The sequence below is a fragment of the Mobula birostris genome, chromosome 4 (assembly GCF_030028105.1).
Source record: "Mobula birostris isolate sMobBir1 chromosome 4, sMobBir1.hap1, whole genome shotgun sequence".
In the NCBI taxonomy this organism is placed as follows: domain Eukaryota; kingdom Metazoa; phylum Chordata; class Chondrichthyes; order Myliobatiformes; family Myliobatidae; genus Mobula; species Mobula birostris.
The window spans coordinates 107,334,969-107,361,753 of record NC_092373.1 but is presented as its reverse complement, the minus strand read 5'-3'; the positions used below and the strand labels follow the sequence as shown (position 1 = coordinate 107,361,753).

General features: G+C 45.7%; 1 protein-coding gene across 2 annotated transcripts in view; it reads right to left on the bottom strand.

The window, feature by feature from the left end:
* Positions 1 to 26,785, bottom strand: part of slc2a9l2 (solute carrier family 2 member 9, like 2) — a 263,120-nt gene that overhangs the window by 148,564 nt on the left and 87,771 nt on the right. For both annotated transcript variants that reach the window (XM_072254680.1, XM_072254681.1), the window contains exon 7: positions 5,312 to 5,499. In XM_072254680.1, coding sequence (XP_072110781.1) covers positions 5,312 to 5,499 — 188 coding nt within the window. The remainder of the gene's footprint in view (positions 1 to 5,311; positions 5,500 to 26,785) is intronic.

Genomic DNA, 26,785 nt, shown 5'->3' with positions numbered 1-26,785 from the left:
AGAGTCGAAAAAACGGGAAGACCCATCAGGCGATCGAATCTTCAAACGTGCAGGATAAAGCAACACTGGTTTTAAATCCATCTTGTAGAGTTCCGACATCACAGACCTGTAACGGACACGTTGATCCCGAACCTGCTTACTAAAATCCTCCACCAGGCGAAAACGAAGATCCGAGTAATCAATGTAACCTTTAGGTCGAGCGAATCGAAGCAATTTTTCCTTGTCTTGAAAATAATGAAATCGTAAAATAACATGCCGAGGTTTATCTGACTTAGACGAATATAATGGGACTCTGTGAGCCCGATCCAATAGTGGTGGTTGGTCAGGAAATAAGGTAGGAAATGAATTTTTTAAAAGTTGAGAAAAAAACTTTGTAGGGTCATCAGATTCAGCAGCTTCACGAATACCAATAATTCGAATATTCTGTCGTCGCATTTTGCATTCTAAGTCAGAGTTTTTAAAAGTCAGAAAGTCGAGTTTTTTCTTCATTACAGTAATTGTTTCTTCAATTTTCCCCATCTTGAGTTCATTTTGTTGCATGGATTTTTGAAGATTAGATATAGCAGTCTGATGTTCCGTGATAGATGTTTCCATTTTATCAATTACATCAATAATTTTCTGCAGTTTAGTTGAGATTTCCACACGAATCAGATCTGTTATAGTAGTTGAAATTTCCGTATGAATCAGATCCGATATAGCTTTCATAGTTACCGCTGGTTCAATCGGAGGGGGGTCCGTAACTTTCGGTCTAACCGGAGGTTTGCCGTCTTTCCCGTTCTTAGACATAGCAGACCTTAAAAACATCCAAATATCTAATAACAATCCGCTGCAAGGTATTGTAAAAATTGGTGCCTTAATGGTTAGCTTAAATTCAGCTGATCATAGGAAAAAACTCAGAGGTAATGGAGCGAGTCAAGAACATGACTTCACTCCATGAGCTCTACCGGAAGTCATGACAGGTATCCTCGTCTCATACCCAGCAAGGGTAAAATTAAGTTATCTGCAATTGCGTGCAGCACAGCATGTAGCAGTTATTATAACACGACTGCAGCACCAGCAACTCGGGCATCTCGACAGCACACAATGGTTCTGGCATGCTCCCAGAGCACTAGAAGATCGCAAATGTCACTCCACTCTTCAAGAAGGTAGGAAGGCAAAAGAGAGAAAATTATAGGCCAATTAGCCTAACCTCAGTAATTGGGGAAGTCAGAGTCTATTGCTGAGGATGAGGTTTCGGGGTACTTATAGACTAATAACTCAAAGTCAGCATGATTTCTGTAAAGGGAAATCTTGCCTGACAAATCCATTAGTGTTCTTCGAGGAATTAACAAGCAGGGGGGGACAAAGGAGAGGCAGCAGAAGTCATTTACTTGGATTTTCTGAAGGCATTTTACAAGGTGCCACACATGAGGCTGCTTAACAAGATAAAATCCTATGGCGTTACAGGAAAGATACTGTGGCATGAAAAAGTTTGGGCACCCCTGGTCAAAATTTCTGTTACTGTGAATAGTTAAGTGAGTAGAAGATGAACTGATCTCCAAAAGTCATAAAGTTAAAGATGAAGGATTATTTTCAACATTTTAAGCAAGATTAGTGTATTATTTTTGTTTTGTACAATTTTAGAGTGGGGAAAAAAGGAAAGGAGCACCATGCAAAAGTCTGGGCACCCCAAGAGATTTGAGCTCTCAGATAACTTTTACCAAGGTCGCAGACCTTAATTAGCTTGTTATGGCTATGACTTGTTCACAATCATCATTAGGAAAGGCCAGGTGATGCACATTTCAAAGCTTTATAAATACCCTGACTCCTCAAACCTTCTCCCAACAATCAGCAGCCATGGGCTCCTCTAAGCAGCTGCCTAGCACTCTGAAAATTAAAATAAATGATGCCCACAAAGCAGGAGAAGGCTATAAGACGATAGCAAAGCGTTTTCAGGTAGCCCTTTCCTCAGTTCATAACGTAATTAAGAAATAGAAGTTAACAGGAATGGTGGAGGTCAAGTCGATGTCTGGAAGACCAAGAAAACTTTCCGAGAGAACTGCATGTAGGATTGCTAGAAAGGCAAATCAAAACCCCGGTTTGACTGAAAAAGACCATCAGGAAGATTTATCAAGACTCTGGAGTGGTGGTGCACTGTTCTACTGTGCAGCAACACCTGCACAAATATGACCTTCATGGAAGAGTCATCAGAAAAAAACCTTTCCTGCGTCCTCACCACAAAATTCAGCGTCAGAAGTTTGCAAAGGAACATCTAAACAAGCCTGATGCATTTTGGAAACAAGTCCTATGGATTGAAGAAGTTAAAACAGAACTTTATGGCCGCAATGAGCAAAGGTATGTTTGGAGAAAACCGGGTGCAGATTTTCATGAAAAGAACACCTCTCCAACTGTTAAGCACGAGGGTGGATCAAACATGCTTTGGGCTTGTGTTGCAGCCCAACAACAGCATGGGGAACATTTTGCTGGTCGAGGAAAGAATTAATTCAACTAAATACCAGCAAATTCTGGAAGCAAACATCACACCGTCTGTAAAAAAGCTGAAGATGAAAAGAGGATGGCTTCTACAACAGGATAATGATCATAAACACACCTCAAAATCCACAATGGACTACATCAAGAAGCGCAAGCTGAAGGTTTTGCCATGGCCCTCACAGTCCCCCGACCTAAACTGTAGATAGACAAAAGAGCAGCGCATGCAAGACAGCCCAAGAATCTCACAGAACTAGAAGCCTTGTGCAAGGAAGAATGGGCAAAAATCCCCCAAACAAGAATTTAAAGACTCTTAACTGGCTACAGAAAAGGCTTACAAGCTGTGATACTTATCAAAGGAGGTGTTACTAAATACTGACCATGCAGGGTGCCCAAACTTTTGCTTCGGGCCCTTATTCACAGTAACAGAAATTTTGACCAGGGTGCCCAAACTTTTGCATGCCACTGTACTAGCATGGATAGAGGAATGGTGGACAGGCAGGAGGCAGTGAGTGGATATAAAGGGGGCCTTTTCTGGTTGGCTGCCAGTGACTAGTGGTGTTGCTCAGGGGTCAGTATCGGGACCGCTACTTTTCACATTGTCAATGATTTAGATAATGGAATTGATGGTTTTGTGGCAGAGTTTGCAGATGATACGAAGATAGGTGGAGGGGTAGGTAACGCTAAGGAAGCAATGCGATTGCAGAAGTACTTAAACAAATTGGAAGAATGGGAAAAAAAGTGGCAGATGGAATACAGTGTTGAGAAATGTATGATAATGCATTTTGATAAAAGGAACAATAGTGCAGACTGTTATCCATATGGGGAGAAGGTTCAAACGTCAGATGTGCAAGACTCCCAGAAGGTTAATTTATAGGTTGAATCTGTGGTAAAGAAAGCAAACGGAAGTGAAATAGAAAATAAAACCAAGGAGATGATGCTGAGGAATGCTCTGCTACAGACTGCAATGGAGGCCAAGTCAGTGGGTATATTTAGGGTGGAAAGTGATAGATGACTGATTGTTCATGGCATTAAAGGATATGGCAAGAAGGCAGGTGTATAGTGTTGAGTGGGATCCAGGATCAGCCATGATGGAATGGCGGAGCAGATGTGATGGACTGAATAGCCTAATTCTTCTCCAATGTCTTATGGTCTAAGATAGTGGAGTGGGTGCTGCATGTAGATCGAGTAACAGTTTGGGTGCATGCCAATGTTTTTTTTTGACACCCTCTGTACGAGTCAGATTCAGAAACCGATTTATTATTACTGAATATAAAGATACCACTGTGTGAATGCTTTGGACAAGAATGCTTGGAAAAAAGTGCTTTTAGTGTATTATTTTTAATGGTATGTAACTGCCTTGACATATCTTGTGAAATGTTTGAATTTCTTGATATATTCCTCCGGTATAGAGCGATTCCCGCCTCTGAACAGACAAGGAACACATACAGAGCTGTGCAGGACAGGAATAGGCCCTCAGTACACCGTATCAGCACCAGGACAGGAATAGACCCTCATTCAATCGTATCAGCACCGGGACAGGAATAGGCCCTCAGTCCACCATATCAGCACCAGGACAGGAATAGGCCCTCTATCCACTGTATCAGCACCGGGACAGGAATAGACACTCAGTCAATCGTATCAGCACCGGGACAGGAATAGGCTCTCAAGTCAATCGTATCAGCACCGGGACAGGAATAGGCTCTCAGTCAATCGTATCAGCACCGGGACAGGAATAGGCTCTCAGTCAATCGTATCAGCACCAGGACAGGAATAGGCCCTCAATCCACCGTATCAGCACCAGGACAGGACTAGGCCCTCAATCCACCGTATCAGCACCGGGACAGGAATAGGCTCTCAGTCAATCGTATCAGCACCAGGACAGGAATAGGCCCTCAGTCCAGCGTATCAGCACCAGGACAGGAATAGACCCTCAGTCCATCATATCAGCTCTAGGACAGGAATAGGCCCTCAGTCCACTGCATCAGCACCAGCCACAATACCATGGACCAGGATGTGCAATTCCTTTCAGTAAAACTTGCAGCTCTCTCCCTCTCCCTGTCACCTTTCAATGACAGGACTGAGGACTGTCCCTCCTCAACCACAGTCATAATGATGTTGCTGCTGCTTGCTGGAAGGTGTGCAACTTTATGGGATGGTGGTGTTTTATGATGACTCCACAACAAACTAACTGCAGCTGGGTTCAGTAGTGCCTCGTCCCACTGGGAACCACTTCTTTCTGAGTGCAAATTGATTCTCGACAGTTTCCACTAATTTCATAATTTCTGAGGGAGATTCAATTTGGTACCAGTGAAAAACACTGTAATGTTGTAGCTTATCCAAAACTGGTGAAGTAGGCTAGGTTTTTAAAAAAAATTTGGTCTTAAACCAAGCTCCCCTTCGACTCTTCCCATACTGGCATTTGTGATTTTATTTCCAACAAAGACTGCAGGTTTGCTTACTTAAACAATCTTCTTTGTTTTAAAAAAATGTAAAACAAAACTTTTGTTTAAACAAACTGTTAAATAATGGCCACCCAGCTACACTCTTAGGTGTACGAGAAGCATGTTGATACACATTCACTGCGAACTGTAGTGGGTAGGTGGGTGGGTGAAGGAGAAGTCACTTCCCTTACAGTCTGTGAAGCCAGTAGAAGCTTCTTCAATGCACTTTTGCATTGCTAGATAGGTCTATAACCCACAGATTCTGCTTGATTCATATCCTGCCCAACTCAGGATAACATCAGCTATATACAGTTACCACTACGTGCTCCTTGCTACTTACTCTACAGTCAGGATAAAAGTGGGTTGCATGCTAGCAATAAAACATACTTTACACTTACAGCATTCAACCCACAAAGTTGATAGCAGGCCATGATGACGACAACTGTGATGACTTGCCATCGTACACACTTCTTTCTAAGTAACTCTAAGACTGAAACCAAGTGGATCTGGCTCTGGACTTTTCTCTCTGACAGGACTTCCTCCAGTTCCTCAGTGACATCTTCTTTCCCATAAAGGACTTGAAATGCTAAAAAAAAAATAGTTGAATTGGTTATTTTTATAGTCGCAATAAGGATTTCAACAAAATTGAAATCAAGCACTTATTGGATTTTACATTTGCTAACAGAAGGTTTCACTCACCTGGGTTATATTTAAGTCCTCATCAACACAAAGCCACAGTATATCTCACCTTCTATTGGATATACTATGGTCACTGTCATGATGATCATCATTATGAGTCGTGTCATGTTACATAGGTGATCATAGTGCAACGCTCAGGTCTATCGGCTCGTGTTTATCTAGGGGGAACCCTGCCCGCCCAACCGTGTCTCACGTTTGCGTAGTTGCTGTGTAATGCCACTTGGTACAAACTCATACATCAAATATCAGACAGCACACAATGTATGATTTACAGATTACACTTTATAAATCTTACTGGGACTACGTAATTAATAGAGATACAATATAAAAGGGAAAGTAAAAGGTGCCAATCTTATCAGAGTTCAACCACTTCGTGCACAACCGTTGGAGCTCAATTACCGGGGTTCTCGTTCCACCAGGCTAATCCCCTCCGACCCCCTCGACTCGCCGATCGGGACCAACCACGGTGGTCGACCAGAGCGCGTCCAGTACGCCCTTCCTCTTCGGGTCTCCTCCCAAAAACCCACCAAACCACACGGATCCCAGCCATATGAGATAGAATATCACCCACAAAAAGAGTAACATAGACACTCACTGATTCATTCTCACCCTTATCAATAACATAACCCAAACAAGCAGAGAGAGAGAACTCCTTACATCGCAGTTATTATTACAGAAAAGCCATTTTATTAGCCGTCGCAAAAACATAAAAGAAGAAACCCCTTACGCTCTCTCCCCACCAAATAAAGTCATGTCCTCATGACATTAAAGGAGTTCACCAATCCTCGTTGCAAAACACAAAACCCAACCCGGGTGCATAAAGCAGTGACATAACTTCCCAGGGCGGTAGAGATCACACCCTGTTCTCCCAGCGCTACATAGGTCAACCTCTCCGGGGGGTTCCTACTTCTCTGAGACCTCCGTACCTCCTCTGGTGACCCTTCTGGCTCAGACACCACTGGAGACACCCCAGGTCTACCTGTCGAACCCTTGCCCACTCCCTCACTGGGACCCCTCATCAACTTGGAGCCCTCTGTCTTGGGTTCTGGTTCCACCCTCTCTCCCTCCAAGGCTGGCTGTATCCCAGGCTGCCCCCCCCAACACCTTTCCTCCTCTCACCTAACTCAGTGGGGGAAGGGTCAGGAGCCTCTTCTTCCGGTACCGGGGAATTAACGAATGGAAATAGGTAACACACATCCGAATCATCGTCTTCTAAATGAGTATCTTTTTCCAGGGCTGGGCCCGGCCCTGTCTCTTTCGCGGTGGGCTCTTCCCTCGCCCCGTGCCTCCGCAGAGTCCTCGTACTAGGTGTAACCTCCAATTCAGGCTCTTGGTCTACATGCACCTCTTGACCCCGGGGCAATAAGTGGTTCCAATGGAGTACCTTGACAGGCTCCTTCCCATCCTCCAGTCTCACCCAGTAAACAGGTAGGGTTCGGCATCTGGCTCTCTACCACATAGAGAGGCTGCCCAGTGATCCGCCAACTTGTGCTTACCTGGTAGTCCTAAATTCCATATGAGGACCTGGTCTCCCGGCATAAGTTGAGCAAACTTCACTTTCTGATCATACCTCCTCTTATTCCCTTGATTCTGCTTGGTGGGTGCCACCTCAGCCAACTCGTATGCCCTTTTCAACTCTCTCCTCATATCGGACACATACTTCAGATAGGGTTTCGAAGGTAATTCACCCGCTTCAGTCCCAAAACAAAGGTCAATGGGCAACCTCACTTCCCGCTCGAATATCAGATAGTAGGGTGAGTACCCCATAGCATCATTGCAGGTACAATTGTAACAGTGAACCAAATGCCCGATGTGCTGACTCCACTTACTCTTCTGACTGATCTCTAGAGTCCCGAGCATGTCCAACAGGGTCCAGTTAAACCTCTCGGGCTGAGATCACCCTATAGGTGATAGGGCGTGGTCCTGGATTTCTCGACCCCAAGCATATCCAGTAATTCATGGATAAGCTTGCTCTTGAAGTCCTGTCCCTGATCACTATGGATCCGTTTGGGGAGGCCATAATGAACAAAATACCTCTCCCATAACACCTTTGCCACTGTAGTCGCTTTCTGGTCCTCAGTGGGAAACGCCTGAGTATACCTAGTGTAGTGATCCGTGATGACTAAGAGATTCACGGTGTTGCTGATGTCTGGCTCAACAGACAGGAAATCCATACACACCAGGTCCATGGGTCCCGCACTCTGCAAGTGGGACAAAGGAGCCGCCTGCGCAGGCAGGGTCTTCCTCCTGATGCAGGAACTGCATTTCTTACAGTATTCTTCAACCTCCCCCTCATCCGGGGCCAGTAAAACTGGTCCTTCAGTAATCCATTGGTCTTTTCCATCCCCAAATGCTTGGACTCATCATGTAGCAACTTGAGCAGACTTCTGATACTTCTCAGGCATGACCAGCTGCCAACGCCGGGGGTGGTTTGGGGGTGAAGCGAATGGTACAAAATTTGGTTCTTCAGCTTCAACCGAGGCCACTCCTTCAGTAGTATGGACACTGAGACGTAATTCACCTTCTCCGCCTGAGCCATATCCCCCTTTCTAACCACGTACCAGATAGTGCCAATGCTCAGGTCATCTCACTGAGCCGCCCCCACTTCCTCGGGGCTCAACTCCGGCACTGCTTGTTCCTCGGAGCAGTCAAATTACAGTACACAGTGGGTAGCGCGTCATCATCAGCCCCCAATTGATCCACTGCCCGATCCGGCCCCATCGGGGCTCCTGCTTCAGCGTCGCTCCCAAATTGACACATGGCCTTCACTCCCGGGGCAGGGACGCTCTCCCATTCCTCCTTTGTGCCCGATCCCTCATGCGCGCAATGAGATAAAGCATCTGCATCAATGTTCCAGCTCCCTGGTTGCTACTTCTCATAGACAGACAAGGTCGCCAACCACCGATGCCCTGTAGCGTCCAGTTTCACTGAGGTCAGAATATAAGTGAGAGGATTGTTGTCCGTTCTCACCTGAAACTTGGCCCCGTAGAGTCATAGTCATACTTTATTGATCCCGAGGGAAATTGGGTTTCGTTACAGTTGCACCAACCAAGAATAGAGTATAGATATAGCAATATAAAAAAACCATAAATAATTAAATAATAATATGTAAATTATGCTAGGAAATAAATCCAGCACCAGCCTATTGGCTCAGGGTGTCTAACCCTCCAAGGGAGGAGTTGTAAAGTTTGATGGCCACAGGCAGGAATGACTTCCTATGACACTCTGTGTTGCATCTCGGTGGAATGAGTCTCTGGCTGAATGTACTCCTGTGCCCAACCAGTACATTACGTAGTGGATGGGAGACATTGTCCAAGATGGCATGCAACTTGGACAGCATCCTCTTTTCAGACACCACCGTGAGAGAGTCCAGTTCCATCCCCACAACATCACTGGCCTTATGAATGAATTGTTGATTCTGTTGGTGTCTGCTATCCTCAGCCTGCTGCCCCAGCACACAACAGTAAACATGATAGCACTGGCCACCACAGACTCGTAGAACATCCTCAGCACCGTCTGACAGATGTTAAAGAACCTCAGTCTCCTCAGGAAATAGAGACAGCTCTGACCCTTCTTGTAGACAGCCTCAGTGTTCTTTGACCAGTCCAGTTTATTGTCAATTCCTATCCCCAGGTATAGATGGTCACTCAACTTGTCCACCACCACCCATTTGAGCGCCTGAAACTCCAACTTGTGAGTGGGATAGCTTCTCTCAGAAGCGACAAAGTTCGGCTGACAAACGCCACTGGCCTCAATCCTTTGCCCTGCTCCTGGTACAGGACAGCCCTCAGACCCTCTCAGCTGACATCAGTGAGTAGCACAAACAGCTTCCGGGGGTCAGCAAAAGCCAATACCGGGGCCTGTGCCAGCACCCTTTTCAGCGATTGGAATGCATCCTCGCATTGAGCATCCCACCTTGGTCCAAGGGGCTCCGACGGGTTCAGATATCCTCCTGCCCTCGGTTCCCCTTCCTTTTCTTCCCTGCGGGGGGATAGGCACAAAAAAACTGGTTCAATGGGTGACTCATTTTAGTGTATCCTTTCACGAATCACCGATAATACCCACAAAACCCCAAGAATGAGCACAGGGTGCTCATAGTCTGGGGTCTCGGCCAGGTGGTCACTGAGTCTATCTTAGCCGGATCAGTAGCCACCGCATCTCACGAGATTATGTGTCCAACATAGCCGACAGACATCTCGCAGAACTGGCATTTGTCCAGGGAAAGTTTCAACCCTTCCTCCTTCAGCCAGCTTAACACCTTCAGCGGCCGCTCCTCATGTTCCTCCAAAGTAGATCCAAACACTATCAGGTCATCCAGGTACACCAACACCTCGAGCAGGTTCATATCCCTCACTGTCCTCTCCATGACCCTCTGGATGGTGGCTGGGGCCCGCGATATGCCTTGGGGCATTCGTTCAAACTGAAAGAATCCCGGGGGCAGATGAAGGCCCCACTCATCGGAATCTGGTAATACCCATTCCGCAAATCCAATACACTAACCACTGGGCACCCCTGAAACAGACCAACACATCTTCAACCCTCGGGATCGTATACTGGTCAGGGACAGTGCGCCAGTTCAGGGTCCTATAGTCCACGCACATGCGTACCTTCCCATTTTTCTTCCTAGCCACTACCATAAGGGATGCATAGGGGCTCCGGGACTCCGCGATAATCCCAGCATCCTTCAACTGGAACAAGTGCTGCCGCACATCTTCCACGTCAGTCAAGGCCAGCTGCCGCGACCTTCCTCTAAACGGGGTGTCATTTGTCACCCGAATAGTGTGACGAGTGCTCTTGGAACAGCCCACATCAAACTCGCCCTGAGAAAAGACATCCCCTAGCTTCAACATCTTCTCCACCAGCCTTCTCTTCCACTCCAGCGGCACAGGGGAGTCCTCCTCGGTCAGCCGCCCCCTATTCTCCAATAGTTTTCCTCCAGTGGGCCTCGCAGGGGCGCTAGACATCACCGTCACCGGGAACAAGTGCACAAGGGGCATCCCGCACTTAAAGATGACCTCCCTCTCCGTTGTGTTCCTTACAATCACTCCCATCCAGCATGCCTGTAGAACTGAGGGCCTCTTCAATTCAGGTCTCACCAGCACCCCAACCGGGAACCAGGACTCCCCTCAAGGTCTTCTGGGGCGTCTACCAGCAGGGCCTCGCCCGCCGGTACTCCGGGGAATCTGGGGGCCCCATCACTAGTGCCACCTCCCCTGGCTGTATCACTTTAGGCCTCGCCTGAGTACACCACACCATCCCTCGTTTGAACTCAGGATCCAGCCCCGTGGCCATCCGCTTCCTCGAACGCCGCTCGAAACACTGGGTGTACCGAGAGGGTCTCCAGAAAGTTCTCCCCTGCCTTCTCCTTACAGGCTCCCTGGAGCCATCACACCAGAGGGGAGTTAGTCCCCACTAGCAGGGCAGCGCCACCGGTTTCCACCAGGTCTGGACAAACCAACACCAACATCTCAAGGGCTTCTAACACTACCACATCGCCCTCCAAGAATTCCAATCTCACTGACAGGTACCCACCATACGGGTAATCACCATCACTTATACCCCAAATCTCCAGGGCACTAAACGGGGTTACTGGCAAATGCTTCAGATATTTGTTGTAGAACGACCAGTACAATAAGGTAACCTGCGACCGGTGTCAAGGATGACTCTTGCAAAGATTCCCTCTATCTGTAGGGACACGCCTCTAATCCGTCCGGAATAAGGGCTTGGGCTTGTGGGGGTCCCATGGCAGATTTCTGGGAACGTGTTCCTCCAGAGACTCCAGTCCGTTCCCTCACTGTGTCTCTCCTAAGTTTCCCGACACCTCTCCCTTCTTAGCGGCCCAGGGGCTCTCCCTCCGTGGGGCGTCTTGTCTCTCACAAACCCTCCACAAGTTAGCCACTTCCCCACAGCTATAGCACACCCCCGGTCACTCACATTCCCGCCGGAAATGCCCCTCTACCCACAGTTATAGCACAAGCTACCCGCCGCCCCTCTCCTCCCGGGACACCACTGCACGGTCCGCCCCCTGAAGGGGGTGCTCTCCCTGTGAACCCCCTCATGCGACGAGTCCCCACCCACCTGGGACCCCTTGGGTCACTCGGTCCTCAACCCTGACACCACCTCCTGTACCGCTGAGGATCGTCCCCAGTGGCTCAACGTGCTCTCATCCTCCCGCACCTCCCTAATCAGCTGAACAAACAATGGAGAGGGGCTCCTTTTCTAGGACTGCCAGAGACTCCAAGCCACCTTGTCCACCCATAAAACAAGACCTTAAGTCAAAGGAGCAGAAGGCAGCCATTCGGCCCATCGAGTCTGCTCTGCCATTCTATCATGAGCTGATCCATTCTCCCATTTAGACCCTCTCGCCCACCTTCTCACCATAACCTTTGATGCCCTGGCTACTCAGATACCTATCAATCTCTGCCTTAAGTACACCCAATGACTTGGCCTCCACTGCTGCCCGTGGCAACAAATTCCATAGATTCACCACCCTCTGGCTAAAAAAATTTCTTCGCATCTCTGTTCTGAATGGGCGTCCCATTAAGTCATACCCTCTCGTACTAGACTCCCCCATCATGGGAAACAACTTTGCCACATCCACTCTGTCCATGCTTTTCAACATTTGAAATGTTTCTATGGAGGTCCTCCCTCATTCTTCTAAATTCCAAGGAGTACAGTCCAAGAGCAGTCAAACGTTCCTCATATTTCCCTCGGGATCAATAAAGTATAACTATGACTATGTTAACCCTCTCATTTCTGGAATCATTCTAGTGAATCATCTCTGAACCCTCTTCAACGTCAGCACATCGTTTCTTAAATAAGGAGCCCAAAACTGCCCACAGTACTCCAAGTGAGGTCTTACCAGCGCCTTATAGAGCCTCAACATCACATCCCTGCTCCAAAACTCTATTCCTCTAGAAATGAATGCCAACATTCCATTCACCTTCTTCACCACCGACTCAACCTGGAGGTTAACCTTAAGGGTATCCTGCACGAGGACTCCCAAGTCCCATTGCATCTCAGAACTTTGAATCCTCTCCCCATTTAAATAATAGTCTGCCCATGAACTCTGATAAATTTGGCGCCTTTTTCTTTCCTTTTTATATTGTATCCCTATTAGTTACAATGCTCCAGTAAGATTTATAAAGTATAATCTGTAAATCGTACATTGTGTGCTGTCTGATATTTGATGTGTGAGTTTGTACCAGGTGGCATTACACAGCAACTACGCAACTACCCCAGGGAACCCCTAGATATCTGATTCATCCTCAACTTCGCCACCTCATCCGCCTTCACTACCCCTCGGTGTCGCAATCCATTAAGCATTATAAAAATGTAGTCTGAGAGCTTTTCCCCTCTTCCCTGCTACATGTTTTGAAACTCCACTGAAGCTCCCAGGAACCTCCCATCAACCCAAACGCACCCTCCAAAGCTTCCAGATATTCCGCCAGGGAAGCCGAGGGCTGTTCAGCTTTCAGTCCCCAGACGATAACAGCTGCCACTCCCTGCAAACTATCCACCAATCGCTGTCTCTTTTCCTCATCTGAGCCTGGCCACTCCTCTAACAACTGGGATGTGTTTTCAATCCATGTCTCATAATCATCCTCCCCTTCCGGGGTGGGCATGGCTCCTGAGAAAATTCTCAGCTTTGGCCCTTTTCACCAGGGAGGTAATGGCAGCTGCCAACTCGGAGGTCTCACCTGACTAATCCTTCCCACTCTGACCCCACCTCCCTCATCATCCCGAGAACTTGTTCCCTCGCAAATTCCTTCAACCCTCCACCACTGGCTACTGGCACCTCCCCTGGTTTCTCCTCAAACTCCTCCTCCAGTGTCTGCTCATATTCGTCCTCCAGGACGGTGTGAAAGCCCCGCAGCCCCGCCTCCCCCGGGACGCTGACCGTCGCTGGCAGTTCCAACGTCACAACGTCAGCACTCGTATGAACCAACACTCAGCTGGACTCCACTACTTTACCGCACCTTCTAGCTATCAGCTCTACCTTGCCAATAGCTTTAATCAGACTCAACCCTCGTACCAGCACTTCTTCCGAAGTGCGGAAATCCACCCCACTTAACACGCGCGTATAATTAACCGGTACGTCCACGAACTCACACCAGCTTACAATCTTACCTCGATCCAGCTCTGCACTTATTAACGTGATGATTTATATAACTTCCACAGAATTCAACCCCGGACGCTGCCCCCACAAGTGTAACACTCAGGTCTATCAGCTGGTGTTTATCTAGGGGAAACCCCGTCTGCCCGCCAAACCATGTCTCACGTTTGCATAGTTGCTGTGTAATGCCACCTGGTACAAACTCACACATCAAATATCAGACAGCACACAATGTACGATTTACAGATTACACTTCATAAATCTTACTGGAACTATGTAATTAATAGAGATACAATATAAAAGGGAAAGTAAAAGGCACCAAACTTAACAGAGTTCATCCACTTTGTGCACAACCGTTGGAGCTCAATTACCGGGATCCTCGTTCCACCAGGCTAATCCCCTCCGACCCCCTCGACTCGCTGCTCGGGACCAACCACGGTGGTCGACCAGAGAGCGTCCAGCACGTCCTTCCTCTTCAGTTCTCCTCCCGAAAAGCCGGCCAAACCACATGGCTCCCAGCCATATCAGACAGATTATCACCCACAAAAAGAATAACATGGACACTCATTGGTTTGTTCCCCCTCTTATCAGTAATATAACCCAAACAAGCAGAGAGAGAGAACTCCTTACATCACAGCTATACTTACAGAAAAGCCATTTTATTAGCCGTCGCAGTAACATAAGAGAAGAAACCCTTTACGATTGTCTTCCATGATTGTTCTTGGCAAAGTTTTCTACAGACCTAGCAATGGCCTTCTTCCCGGCAGTGTCTTTACAAGATGGGTGAGCCCAGCGATTAGATTAGATTAGATTATGAAGACACGCAGTCCCCTTTTATTGTCATTTAGTAATGCATGCATTAAGAAATGATACAATATTTCCTCTGGTGTGATATCACAAAACACAGGACAGACCAAGACTGAAAAAACTGACAAAACCACGTAATTATAACATATAGTTACAACAGTGCAACAATACCATAACTTGATGAAGAAGTCCATGAGCACAGTAAAAGTTCAAAGACTCTCAAATGTCCCACATCCCACGCAGACGGCAGAAGGAAGAAAAACTGTCCCTGCCATACCCGACCATGGTCCGACTCTGAGTTATCCGAAAACTTCGAGCCCTGATCAGCTGTCCGACACCGAGTACTGAGCGCCATCTCTGTCCGAACGATTCGACCTCAACCTCAGTCGCCAACAGCAGGCAAAGCCGGGGATTTTGAGACCTACCCTCCAAAAGATTCCTGACCAAGCAGTAACGACAGCAGCCAACGAGCGTTTCAGAAATTTCTCCAGGTGTTCCTCTGTACTTTCACGTCTGTCTCCATCAAATCAGAATTGTCCACGATCCCTATTTAGCAGATGCGATATCACTTTTCACCGGAAGTACTCTTCAGAGATTGTCTGCCTGGCGTCAGCAGTCACATAACCAGGATTTGTGATATGTACCAGCGGCCCATATATCCATCCACCACCTGCTCCGGTGGCTTCATGGATGCTGGCAATTGCTACGCCTTGACTAAGGGTGAACAACAAGCTAGCAGAGGGAAAGAGTATCTTACACCCCCTTTAGCAGAGATGTATCTCCACACCACCACCCATTGGTATGTGGTACCCATTGAAAATGCCTTGAAAGGTTTATTTTGATCATGTCACAATACATTTTCTGTACTTACTATTGTATTTTACATAATAAATCATGCTATCAGTAGACACATAGATTAGCAGGCCATTGTTGTTGAAGTGAAGAACATGTACAATTGTTCTGAGGGAGACTTTGTTTACTTTTTCTAAAGTTTTCCACAGCTTCTATGCCAGTAATTAAACAGATGAACACAGTTAATGCTCTATTCCAACAGCTAAACAAAGAATGAGCCATTTCTAATTGATAATCAGACATCAGTTTTTGTGCACTTTTAAAATATTACACGCTCTTAAATATAGAGAAGTGTGACAGTCTGCAAATTAAAACATGGGTAGCTAAATCATCAGTCTGTGCCCAGCTTATTTTTCCCCACTGATTTTGGCTATCACTTGGATTTCTGCTTTAGATTAACATACATCCATGTAAATATTGATTACATCAAGTAGAACGTGCTAGTGCTGAAGAGAATGCAGAAGGCATTCAATAGCATGTTGGAGCATTTCAGTTTTGAGAAGAGACTGCTGAAGTTAGGTCCATTTTCCTTGCAGTGGAGGAACTGAGGGGATTGAGGAATATACAATTATGAAGGCTATAGATAAGGTGAACAGCAGGGAACACTTCCCATTACTGGAGTTGAATAAATGTAGAGGACCGAGATTTCAAGTAAAAGAGTAAGAAATTTGAAAGGGGAGGTAGTCTGAAGGGCACCTTTTTCACCCAGAGAGTGGTGAGTATTTGGTATGCATTGCCAGAGAGTGATAGAAGTAGGGTTGCTAACTGTTCTCTACACAAGCACCAATATCACAGACACTGAAGGCTACAGGCCAAGTGCTGGCAATGAGATTAATATAGATGGGTTACTAATATGACTGATTAACTCGTCACCATGCACATGTGGCAGAATATCCAGTTTCAAGGCATATGACTCTACACTATTCAAATCCTACCAAAATTAACTCCTAAAGATTTGAGATCTTTTAAAAGAGGTTTGTTCTGCACAGGAGCCTGTCCCTGAAACCTGGGGAACAAAGGCACCTGTTCATGGGAGAGTCAGCTTCGTTCAGGGAAGCTTGATTAGTTTTTCTTTGAGATGATGTAAGTGATTGATGAGGGTAGGGCAGTGGATGCTGTCTACATAGATTTTGGTTAAGCATTTACCAAGGTCCCTAGAGGAGGAAAGCACATGGAACCTAAGGAAACTTGGTAGACAGGATTCAAAATTGGCTACTGAATGGAGGCCTGTGACCAGTTGGGTTCCACAGAGATCATCTCTGAGACCTCTACTACTTGTGACATTTATGCAGGTGGGCTAATTAGTAAGCTTGCAGAAGGCACAAAAATTAATTGAGTTCAAGAGTGTAAGGAAAATCTAAATAATTATTACTCTGGATCAATTGCTGCACAAAAAAAAGATAAAGAATGCTAATTAAAACAATGACTAGAAATGTGCAAGACAGTGCTCATGTAAAGATTTACTAACAGGCACTGGAGTGTCTGTACATAAGGTGACTGACATAAAGTAGTGGTGGTTGGGGATGTGGAGAGGTGGGTTAGTGTGTGGAGGTGTTGATCAGCCTTATTGCTTGGGGAAAGTAACTGTTTTTGAGTCTGGTGGTCCTGGTATAGATGCTACAAGGCCTCCTGCCTGACAGGAGTGGGCCAAAAAGTCTATGAGCAGGGTGGGTGGGATCCTTCATGATGTTACTGACCCTTTTCAGGCACCTTTCTGTACATATATTATGTCCGAGATGGGGATGGGGTTGGGTTGGGTTGGGTAGGCTGGTGCCAGTGATGTTTTGGACGGTCGGGTGGAGACATTGGACAGACAAGACTGAGGTGTTGCGTTTTGGGAAATCAAAAACAAGAGTGAAGTATCTGGTAAATGGTAGGACCCTGGAGCACAGATGTCATACAGTCACATGGCAAAAGGCCATTTGGCCCATACTGGTCCATGCTAAGACATGGTGTATATTCAAGCTAATCCCTTTTCCCAGCACTTAGCCTATATCCTTCTGAAGTTAATTCCTGTTTACTTGCCCACATACTTCTTAAATGTTTCTCATGTACCTGCCTTAACTCATTCCCATCACCTGATTTCATATATGTGAAGTTCACTGTGATCTTGGTGTGTAAGCCTCTAATTCCCTGATAGTGGACAGGGAGGAGCATGGCATATTTTCTTTATCAGACAGGGCATAAAGTATAAAGGCTGGAAAGACACATTGCAGCAGTATAAAACTGGTTAGATTACAGTCGTGAGGGGTGTGGGGTCTCCTGGGCAATATTATGAATAACATAGTTAGAAACTGAGTAATAATTCAATGAATATATAGATACAGGACAACGATAAATGCAAGTTACTGAATCCTTGAAACCTGACATGTTCTAGTGCTCATCAATCACAAATTTTTATCAATTATTTTGATACAAAATCAGATCAATAGTTTAAACAGGAGAAACATATCAATGAAATGGAAGAGATATGATGTCCATGCAACAAAGCTGTAAATTGAGGTGATACTTTCATCATTAGAGAAAATGCTTTGTTTCAGAGTCATTAACTGCACCAAGGTCACATACGGGAGTCAGATTTGTACGGAAGATTTAATACAGAATCTCAAATGTGAAAGTTGCCACACACTTTTATGATTTATCATCTGATTGCATAATCATTTTCTTGTTTCTTTTCTGAACGTCAGCTGAAAGAATTTATACATCAATTAACTGCAGGAGACTGAAACTAATAATTGGCAGGAAACTATAGTGGGAAAATTTCAGGAAGGATATTCTCCTCTGGCATCAGGAACATAACATGTAGGAGAAGCAATGTCAATAATGGTGTAGATGTCATAAATATAATTATTAAAAGTTGTCTACAGCTGGCTTGTGGCCATTCTGATTTGTCCATAAAAGAAATAGGGCTAGATTTATTGGGTAAATACCGATGTAATCTGAGTAAGAGAGAAGTGTGACATCCATAGAGTGTTTCTCACAATCAACCTGATATCCAAATCATGGGACAACTTACAGGTAAATATTCTCTACCCACCTCTTTCAAGTTTACTGATGGGACTGTAAGTTCCCAGCACATGCACCAAGGAAGAGACCACGTTAAAAAAAAATGTGGGTTGGTTGGTTAGATCCAGGATAAGGAAGTGTACAAAAGAACATCTTTAAGAAACAAATGGAAAGAAACAAAAAATTCTGCAAGTGTCCAGAGAGTGCAGAATCATGAATACCTTTTGATGTCAGAGATTCAGGTGATGGAATGCAGGTACCGGTAACCCATTTCCATCAGAGGGATCAGTGTGGACATGGTGGAGCATTACAAATACCTGGGGATATGAATTGACAATAAACTGGACTGGTCAAAGAACACTGAGGCTGTCTACAAGAAGGGTCAGAGCTGTCTCTATTTCCTGAGGAGACTGAGGTCCTTTAACATCTGCCAGACAATGCTGAGGATGTTCTTCGAGTCTGTGGTGGCCAGTGCTATCATGTTTGCTGTTGTGTGCTGGGGCAGCAGGCTGAGGGTAGCAGACACCAACAGAATCAACAACTCATTCGTAAGGCCAGTGATGTTATGGGGATGGAACTGGACTCTCTCACGGTGGTGTTTGAAAAGAGGATGCTGTCCAAGTTGCATGCCATCTTGGTCAATGTCTCCCATCCATTACATAATGTACTGGGTGGGCACAGGAGTACATTCAGCCAGAGACTCATTCCACCGAGATGCAACACAGAGTGTCATAGGAAGTCATTCCTGCCTGTGGCCATCAAACTTTACAACTCCTCCCTTGGAGGGTCAGACACCCTGAGCCAATAGGCTGGTCCTGGACTTATTTCATAATTTACTGGCATAATTTACATATTACTATTTAACTATTTATGGTTCTATTACTATTTATTATTTATGGTGCAACTGTAACGAAAACCAATTTCCCCTGGGATCAATAAAGTATGACTATGACTATTACAAGGTTGGATTTTAAGAGAATGTAGTCAGAAATCTCGTTTGGGTACTGTAGATGAAACAAATCTTTTTTCATTTTCTCTGGATGAGGACATTGCCGGCAAGAGACATTTTTACTTGCCCTCACAGAATTATTGCATTCCTTCTGGTGAAGGTACCTTCAAAGAGATGTTGGGTAGGGAGTCCAAGGATTGACAATGAATGAATGGCAATAGACTGAATTTGTGTTAGAGAAGCCTTCGCAAAGGCAGACAGAAGTTAAGGTGGGTTTCCTTCCATTACTGTGAGTGGTGTAGCGAGAATGGATGCAGGCTCAGTGGTGTTTACTACATGTCAGATCTGGGAGACCTCCAATCGTCCTGATAACTGCATATGCCTGAAGTGCATCCAGCTGTAGCTCCTTACAAAGTGTATAGGAGGACTGGAGCTGCAGCTGGATTACCTTCAGCTCATACAGGAGAATGAGGATGGATAGATAAGAGCCACAGGGAGCTCTCACCTGGGGTTCCAGGTGGCTGTCAGCATGTAACAGTGGCCACACCCCAGTACACAGCTTCGAAAGGGTGAGGGTAGCCAGCGGGCCTCATACCCCGGTGAGATAGGGACATGCCTGCCCTAGCATGTGAAGTCAGCTCCGGCAGAATGGGTGACTGAGATCTACAGTGAGATCCAACAGCTAGGAAGGTGCTTCTGCAATGCTCCACGGAGAGCGAAGGGTATGACAAGGCACAGAAGTCATCATCGTCAACCACTGCAACCAAGAGCCCAACTTGTGATGACCTTTTGGACCACTGGATCTGGACTTCCACGGTCAAGGATCGGAACTGCCCCAGTGCAATGGCTTTTCCACTTTTAAAAGCTCTCCCGCACAAGTCTCCTGTCATCGTTGGATACAACAGACAACTAACACAGGGAAGTAGTCAGTAGCGGGTGACAGTCACACAGTGTAGAGCATCTCTGAAGCTGTTGCCTTCAATAATAGGCATACCACTGTGAATACAGTTGGGACAGGGGTGGGGGAGGGGTAAGTTCTCCAGTTCCAAGTACAGTGCAGAGTACAGGTACAGGTCTGAGTACAGGGGAAAGTTCTCCGGGTCTGAGTACAGGGGAAAGTTCTCCGGGTTTGAGAACAGGTCTGCGACTCAGAAGGGAATAGGAAAGGAAAAGAGTGCAGTGGTGATAGGGAATTCAGTAATTAGGGGAGCAAACAGGAGATTCTGTGGACGTGAAAGAGACAACCAGATGGCATGTTGCCTCCCAGGTGCCAGGGTGTGGGCGCCTCAGATAGGATCCACAGCATTCTAGAGGTTGGCCATGACTGAATTACCCCCACAATCAACATCCTAGGGCTCTCTGTTGACCAAAAATTCAACTGGACCAGCCACATAAATTCAGAAGGTCAGAAGTTGGGTGTCCTGCAGTGAGTGACTCGCTTCTTTAAACCCCAAGGCTTTTCCACAATCCAGAAGGGACAAATACTAGGAAGTATTCTTGAAAAAACTGTGATCTTCAGGACAAAGGACCAAGGTGGTAGACTGAGGTCCTGCAGCTCTTTACTGGCTGGTTTAGAACTGACGGACTGAGTGACCTCTTGCATCATGTTTCCTGGGTTTCTGTGAAGTCAAGGGAGTGACAAGGTAATCTGTGCTTGCCTGGATAAGTGAAGCTCTGACAATACAATGTCACAATGCAGAACAAAGAGCCTGTGAAGTGCCATCCAATCCACCATGCACACATCCATTTCTCCTCCACCACTGTACTTTGGCTTTGCTGTATACCATACACAAAATAATTCACCTAGGGTACCTCAACAGTAACCCCAAGCTTGTGACTATTAAAGCTAAAAAGGATAAGAGCAGTTGGCACATGGGAGCATTCCACTCCAAGACCCACACAATTCTGATTTGAAAACATAGAACATACAGACTATGTGTGCTGACTATTTAAAACATAAGAACGTAAGAAATCGGAACAGGAGTAGGCCATTTGGCCTGTTGAGCCTGCTCCATCATTCAATAAGATCATGGCTGATCTGACCATGGACTCATCTCCACTTACCTGCTTTTTCCCCATAACCTTAATTCTCCTACTATGCAAAAATCTATCCAACCTTGTCTTCAATATATTTACTGAGGTAGCCTCCACTGCTTCATTGGGCAGAAAATTCCACAGATTCACCACTCTCTGGGAAAAGCAGTTCCTCCTCATCTCCATTCTAAATCTACTCTTCCGAATCTTGAGGCTATGTCCCCTAGTTCTAGTCTCACCTATCAGCGGAGACAACTTTCCTGCCTCTGTCTTATTTAGCTCATTCATTATATGTTTCTATAAGATCTCCTCTCATCCTTCTGAATTCCAGTGAGTACTGTCCCAGTCAACTCAATCTCTCCTCATAATCTTACCCCCTCATCTCTGGAATCAACCTGGTGAACTTCCTCTGCACCACCTCCAAAGCCAGTATATCCTTCTTCAAGTAAGGAGACCAGAACTGCACACAGCACTCCAGATGCAGCCTCACCAGCACCCTGTAGATTTGCAGCATAACCTTCCTGCTCTTAAATTCAATCCCTCTAACAATGAAAGCCAATGTTCCATTTAGCTTCTTGATAGCCTGCTGCACCTACAAACCAACCTTTTGTGATTCATGCAGAAGCACTCCTTTTCATTTTTCCTTCCAAAATGGATGACCTCACATTTACCAACATCGTATTCCATCTGCCAGACCCTCGCCCACTCACTTAACCTATCTATATTTCTCTGCAGACTCTCTGTATCTTCTGCACAATTTGCTTTTTCCACTCAATTTAGTAGCGTCAGAGAACTTAGATACACTACACTTGGTCCCGTCTTCCAGATTGTCAATGTCTGTCATGAACAGTTGTGGGCCCAGCACTGACCGCTGCAGCACACCGCTCACCACTGATTGCCAACCAGAGTAACACCCATGTATCTCAACTCAATAGTGCGCATGCGCCGGTCGTACATACAGCCTGTTACAGCCGTTCCGATCAGTATTCTCACTTTTTTCTTCTTACTTTTAACTTGCGTTAGTTTGTGTATTTTTTTTTCATAGTAACATGTCGAAGTTGCACCCTCTCTAACACGCTGGTAGAGAGAGTTTTATTTGGGTTTTTAGCGCTGGAAATAGTTACATTCCGACACGTCTCATTAGTGGGACAGAAGCATGGTCACATTGTTTATTCCAGGGACCAGCTGCTTGCGCTTATGCCGGCCGGTTTAGCGAGCAGAGCAGCGGACACCCCTGCTGAAATCTGGAGGAAAACACACAGAGGATGCAGAGGGGGATCACAAAGTCAAGGAAAGAGGACCGAGTCGAGACAACAGAGACTTATGGAGAAGAGGAGTTCGGTGGGTAATAAAATGGACGCGTTCACGGCGCTAGCCAGGCGTCAGAGAACATTTCGGGAGTGCAGTGTTATGTGTTTCACTGGAACGGGGCTGCATGAGGACATACCCGATCAAAACTTCTCCACGGACGGCTTCCAGACCGTTCAAGCTGACAGGAAGTGCACTGAGAGCGGTAAGCGTAAAGAAGTTGGGTGCTTACTGTTCTGGTTAACAACAGATGGTGCAATCCGGGTCATATTACGATCGAGGAACATGTATATAGAACGGATATTGAACTTTTTACTGTTGGACTTCGGCCATATTCCACCGAGATACAACACTGGGCGGCACGGGAGGTCGTTCCTGCCTGTGGCCATCGAACTTGCAGCTCCTCCCGTGGAGAGTCAGACACCCTGAGCCAATAGACTGGTCCTGGACTTATTTTCCATCTGGCATAGTTTGCATTTTGTTGTTTGATTGCTTGTGGTTTTTGTATTGCTATATTTATGCTCTATTCTTGGTTGGTGCGGTTGTAACAAAACCCAATTTCCCTCAGGATTAATAAAGTATATCTATCTATCTATGTCTCTGCTTTCTATTAGTCAACCAATTCTCTATCCATGCTAATATATCACCCCCAACTCTATGCATCCTTATCTTATGAATAAGTGTATTATGTGACACCTTATTGCACGCCTTCTGGAAATCCATGTAAATAACGTCTATCTGTTCCCCCCTATCTACTGCGCTCATTATATCCTCAAAGAACTCCAGTAAGTTTGTCAAACAGGATCAGCTTTTACTGAATCCATGCTGCGTCTGCCTGATGGATCCATTTCTTTCCAGATGCCTTGCTACTTCTTCTTTAATGATGGCTTCAAGCATTTTCCCAACTACAGATGTTAAACTAACTGGCCTAGAGTTACCTGCCTTTTGCCTACACCCTTTATTAAACAGTGGCATGACATTCGCCATCTTCCAATCTGCCGGGACCTGCCTAGAGTCTAGAGAAATTTGGTAAATTTTCACCAAAGCCTCTACTATAACTTCTGCCATTTCTATCAGTACCCTGGGATGTATTCCATCCGGACCAGGGGACTTGTCTATTTTTGGGCCCACAAGTTTGTTCAGCACTCTCGTGACACTCTAAAATCAATCTAACACTTCCCTTCTAAATACGCTCTCCACTCTTCTTTCATTGTGCTTATCTAAGGGTTTCTTAAATATCGCAAATATATCTTCCTCTACCACCACCCTTGGCAAGGTCTTCCATGCACTCTCCTCTTTCTAGGTAAAGAACTTAGCTCTGACAACCCTCCTAAACTCTCCTCCAATCACCTTAAAACTATGCCTCATCATATTAGCCATTTCCACCCTGGGAAAAAGTCTCTGACTATCCACTCTATCTATGCCCCTCATCATCTTATACACCTCTATCAAGTCACCTCTCATCCTCCTTCACTTCAAAAAGAAAAGCCCTGGCTCATTCAACCTATCTTCACGACATATACCCTCTAATCTAGGATAAATCTCCTCTGCACCTTCTCTAATGATTCTACATCCTTCAATGAGGCAAGCAGAACTGAACACCATATTGCAAGTGTGGTTTAACCAGCCTGTTACAGAGCTGTAACATTATCTTGCGGTTCTTGAACTTAATCCACTGACTAATGAAGGCCAACACACCATTTGCCTTCTTAACCAACTATCAACTTGCGTGGCAACTTTGAGGGATCTCTGGACATCAACCTCAAGATCCCTGTGTTCCTCACACCACTAAGAATCCTGCCATTCTCCCTTCAAATTCAACCTTCCATGTGAACCACTTCACAATTCTCCAGGTTGAACTCCATCTGCCACTTCTCAGCCCAACTCTGCATTGTATCTATATCCCATAGTATCCTACGACAACCTTTTGCACTATCCACAACAGCATCAAGTTGTGACTTCTGCATACCTACTAACCCACCCTTCCACTTCCTCATCCAAGACATTTATAAAAATCACAAAGAGCAGAGATCCCGGAACATATCCCTGTGGACCAGCACTGGCCACTGATCTCCAGGCAGAATACTCTTCACCTACTACCACCCTCTGCTTTCTATGTGCAAGCCTATTCTGAATCCACACAGCCAAATTGCCTCGGACCCCATGCCTCCTACCTTTCTACATGAGCTTACCATGTGGAACTTTAGCAAATAATGTATTAAAGTCCATATTGATCACATCCATTGCTGTGCCTTCATCAATGTGCTTTGTCACATCCTCAAATAACTCAGTCAGGCTCCTGAGGCATGATCTGTCCCTCCCAATACCATGTTAACTATCCCAAAACAGACTATGCTTCTCCAAATGCTTGTACATTTTGTCTCTAAGAATCTTCTCCATTAATTTGCCCACCACTGAGGAAGGACTCACTGGTCTATAATTCCCAGGGTTAACCCTACTCCCTTTCTTGAACAAAGGAATAGCATTTGCCACCCTTCAATCATCTGGTACTTCTCCTGTAGCTAGTGAGGACACAAAAATCATCACCAAAAGTGCAGCAGTCTCTTCTCTCATTTCCTTTAGTAGCCTGCTATATCCCATCCAGCCCAGGGGACATATCTATCCTAATGTCTTTCTTATCATCAATATGTTCTAGCACATCAGTTTGTTTTATGCTGTCCTCACAAACATCAATGTCCTTCTCACTGATGAATACTGAAGCATTCATTATGGACCTCCCATACTTCCTTCGACACCAGGCACGCTATCTCTTCAATCTTTGATTGGTCCAACCTTCACTCAAGCCATCCTCCTGCTCTTCACAAATGTGCGGGGATTTCTGTAATCCTACTCTCCAAGGTCTTCTCATGCACACTTCTAGCTCGCCCAAGTCCATCTTCAGCTCCTTCCTGGCTACCTTGTAACTCTCTGGAGTCCTGTCTGATCCTCGCTTCCTAAACCTTATGTGAGGATCCTTCTTCTGCTAAATTTGATGTTCGACATCTCTTACCAACCACGATCCCTTAAGCTACCAAATTTTCTCTGTCTCAAATGGATAAACCTATTCAAAACCCCATGGAAGAGCTCCCTAAGCAGCCTCCACATTTCCATTGTGCATTTCCCCATTTCCAATTTACATTCCTAAGTTCCTGGCAAACTGCATCATAATTCTTTCTCCCATTTAAATACTTTCCAGTACCATCTACTCCTATCCCTGTCCAAGATGATGGTAAAGTTCAGGGAGTTATGGTCACTGTCTCTAAAATTCTCACCCACCAAGAGATCCGTCACCTGACCTGGTTCATTGCCTCGTACCAGATCCAGCATGGCCTCTCCTCTATTTAGCCTGTCTGTATATGGTATCAGGAATCCTCCCCGGACACCTAACAAATTCCACCCCATCTAAATCTTTTGCATTGAGGTGTCAATCAGTATTAGAGAAGTTGAAATCACCCATGACAAAAACCCTGTTATTTTTGCACCTTTCTAAAATCTGCATTCTGATTTGTCCCACAGTGTCTCTGTTGCCATAGGCGTGACCATCAGATATTGGAACAGAACTAAGCCATTTGGCCCATTGAGTCTGCTCTGCCAATCCCATCATGGCAGATCCATTTTCCCTCTCAGCTCCAATTTCCTGCCTTCTCCCCATATCCTTTCATGCCCTGACCAATCAAGAATCTATCAATCTCTGTCTTAAATATACCCAATGACTTGGCCTCCCAGCCACCTGTGGCAATGAATTCCACAGATTCACCACTCTCTGGCTAAAGAAATTCCTCTTCATCTCCGTTCTAATTTTTGTGAACATCCTTTGAACACTCTACAATGTCGGCACATCCATTCTTAGATATGGGGCCCAAAACTGCTCACAATGCTCCAAATGAGGCCTCACCGGTGCTTTATAAAGCCTCAACATTACATCCTTGCTTTTATATTCTCGTCCCCTTGAAATGAATGCTAACATCACATTTGTTTTGCCCACCACAGACTCAACCTGTAACTTAACCTTTAGGGAATTCTACACGAGAACTCCCAAGTCCCTTAGCACCTCAGATTTTTAAATTTTCTCTCCATCTACCCTGTCATTTTCTCTACCCA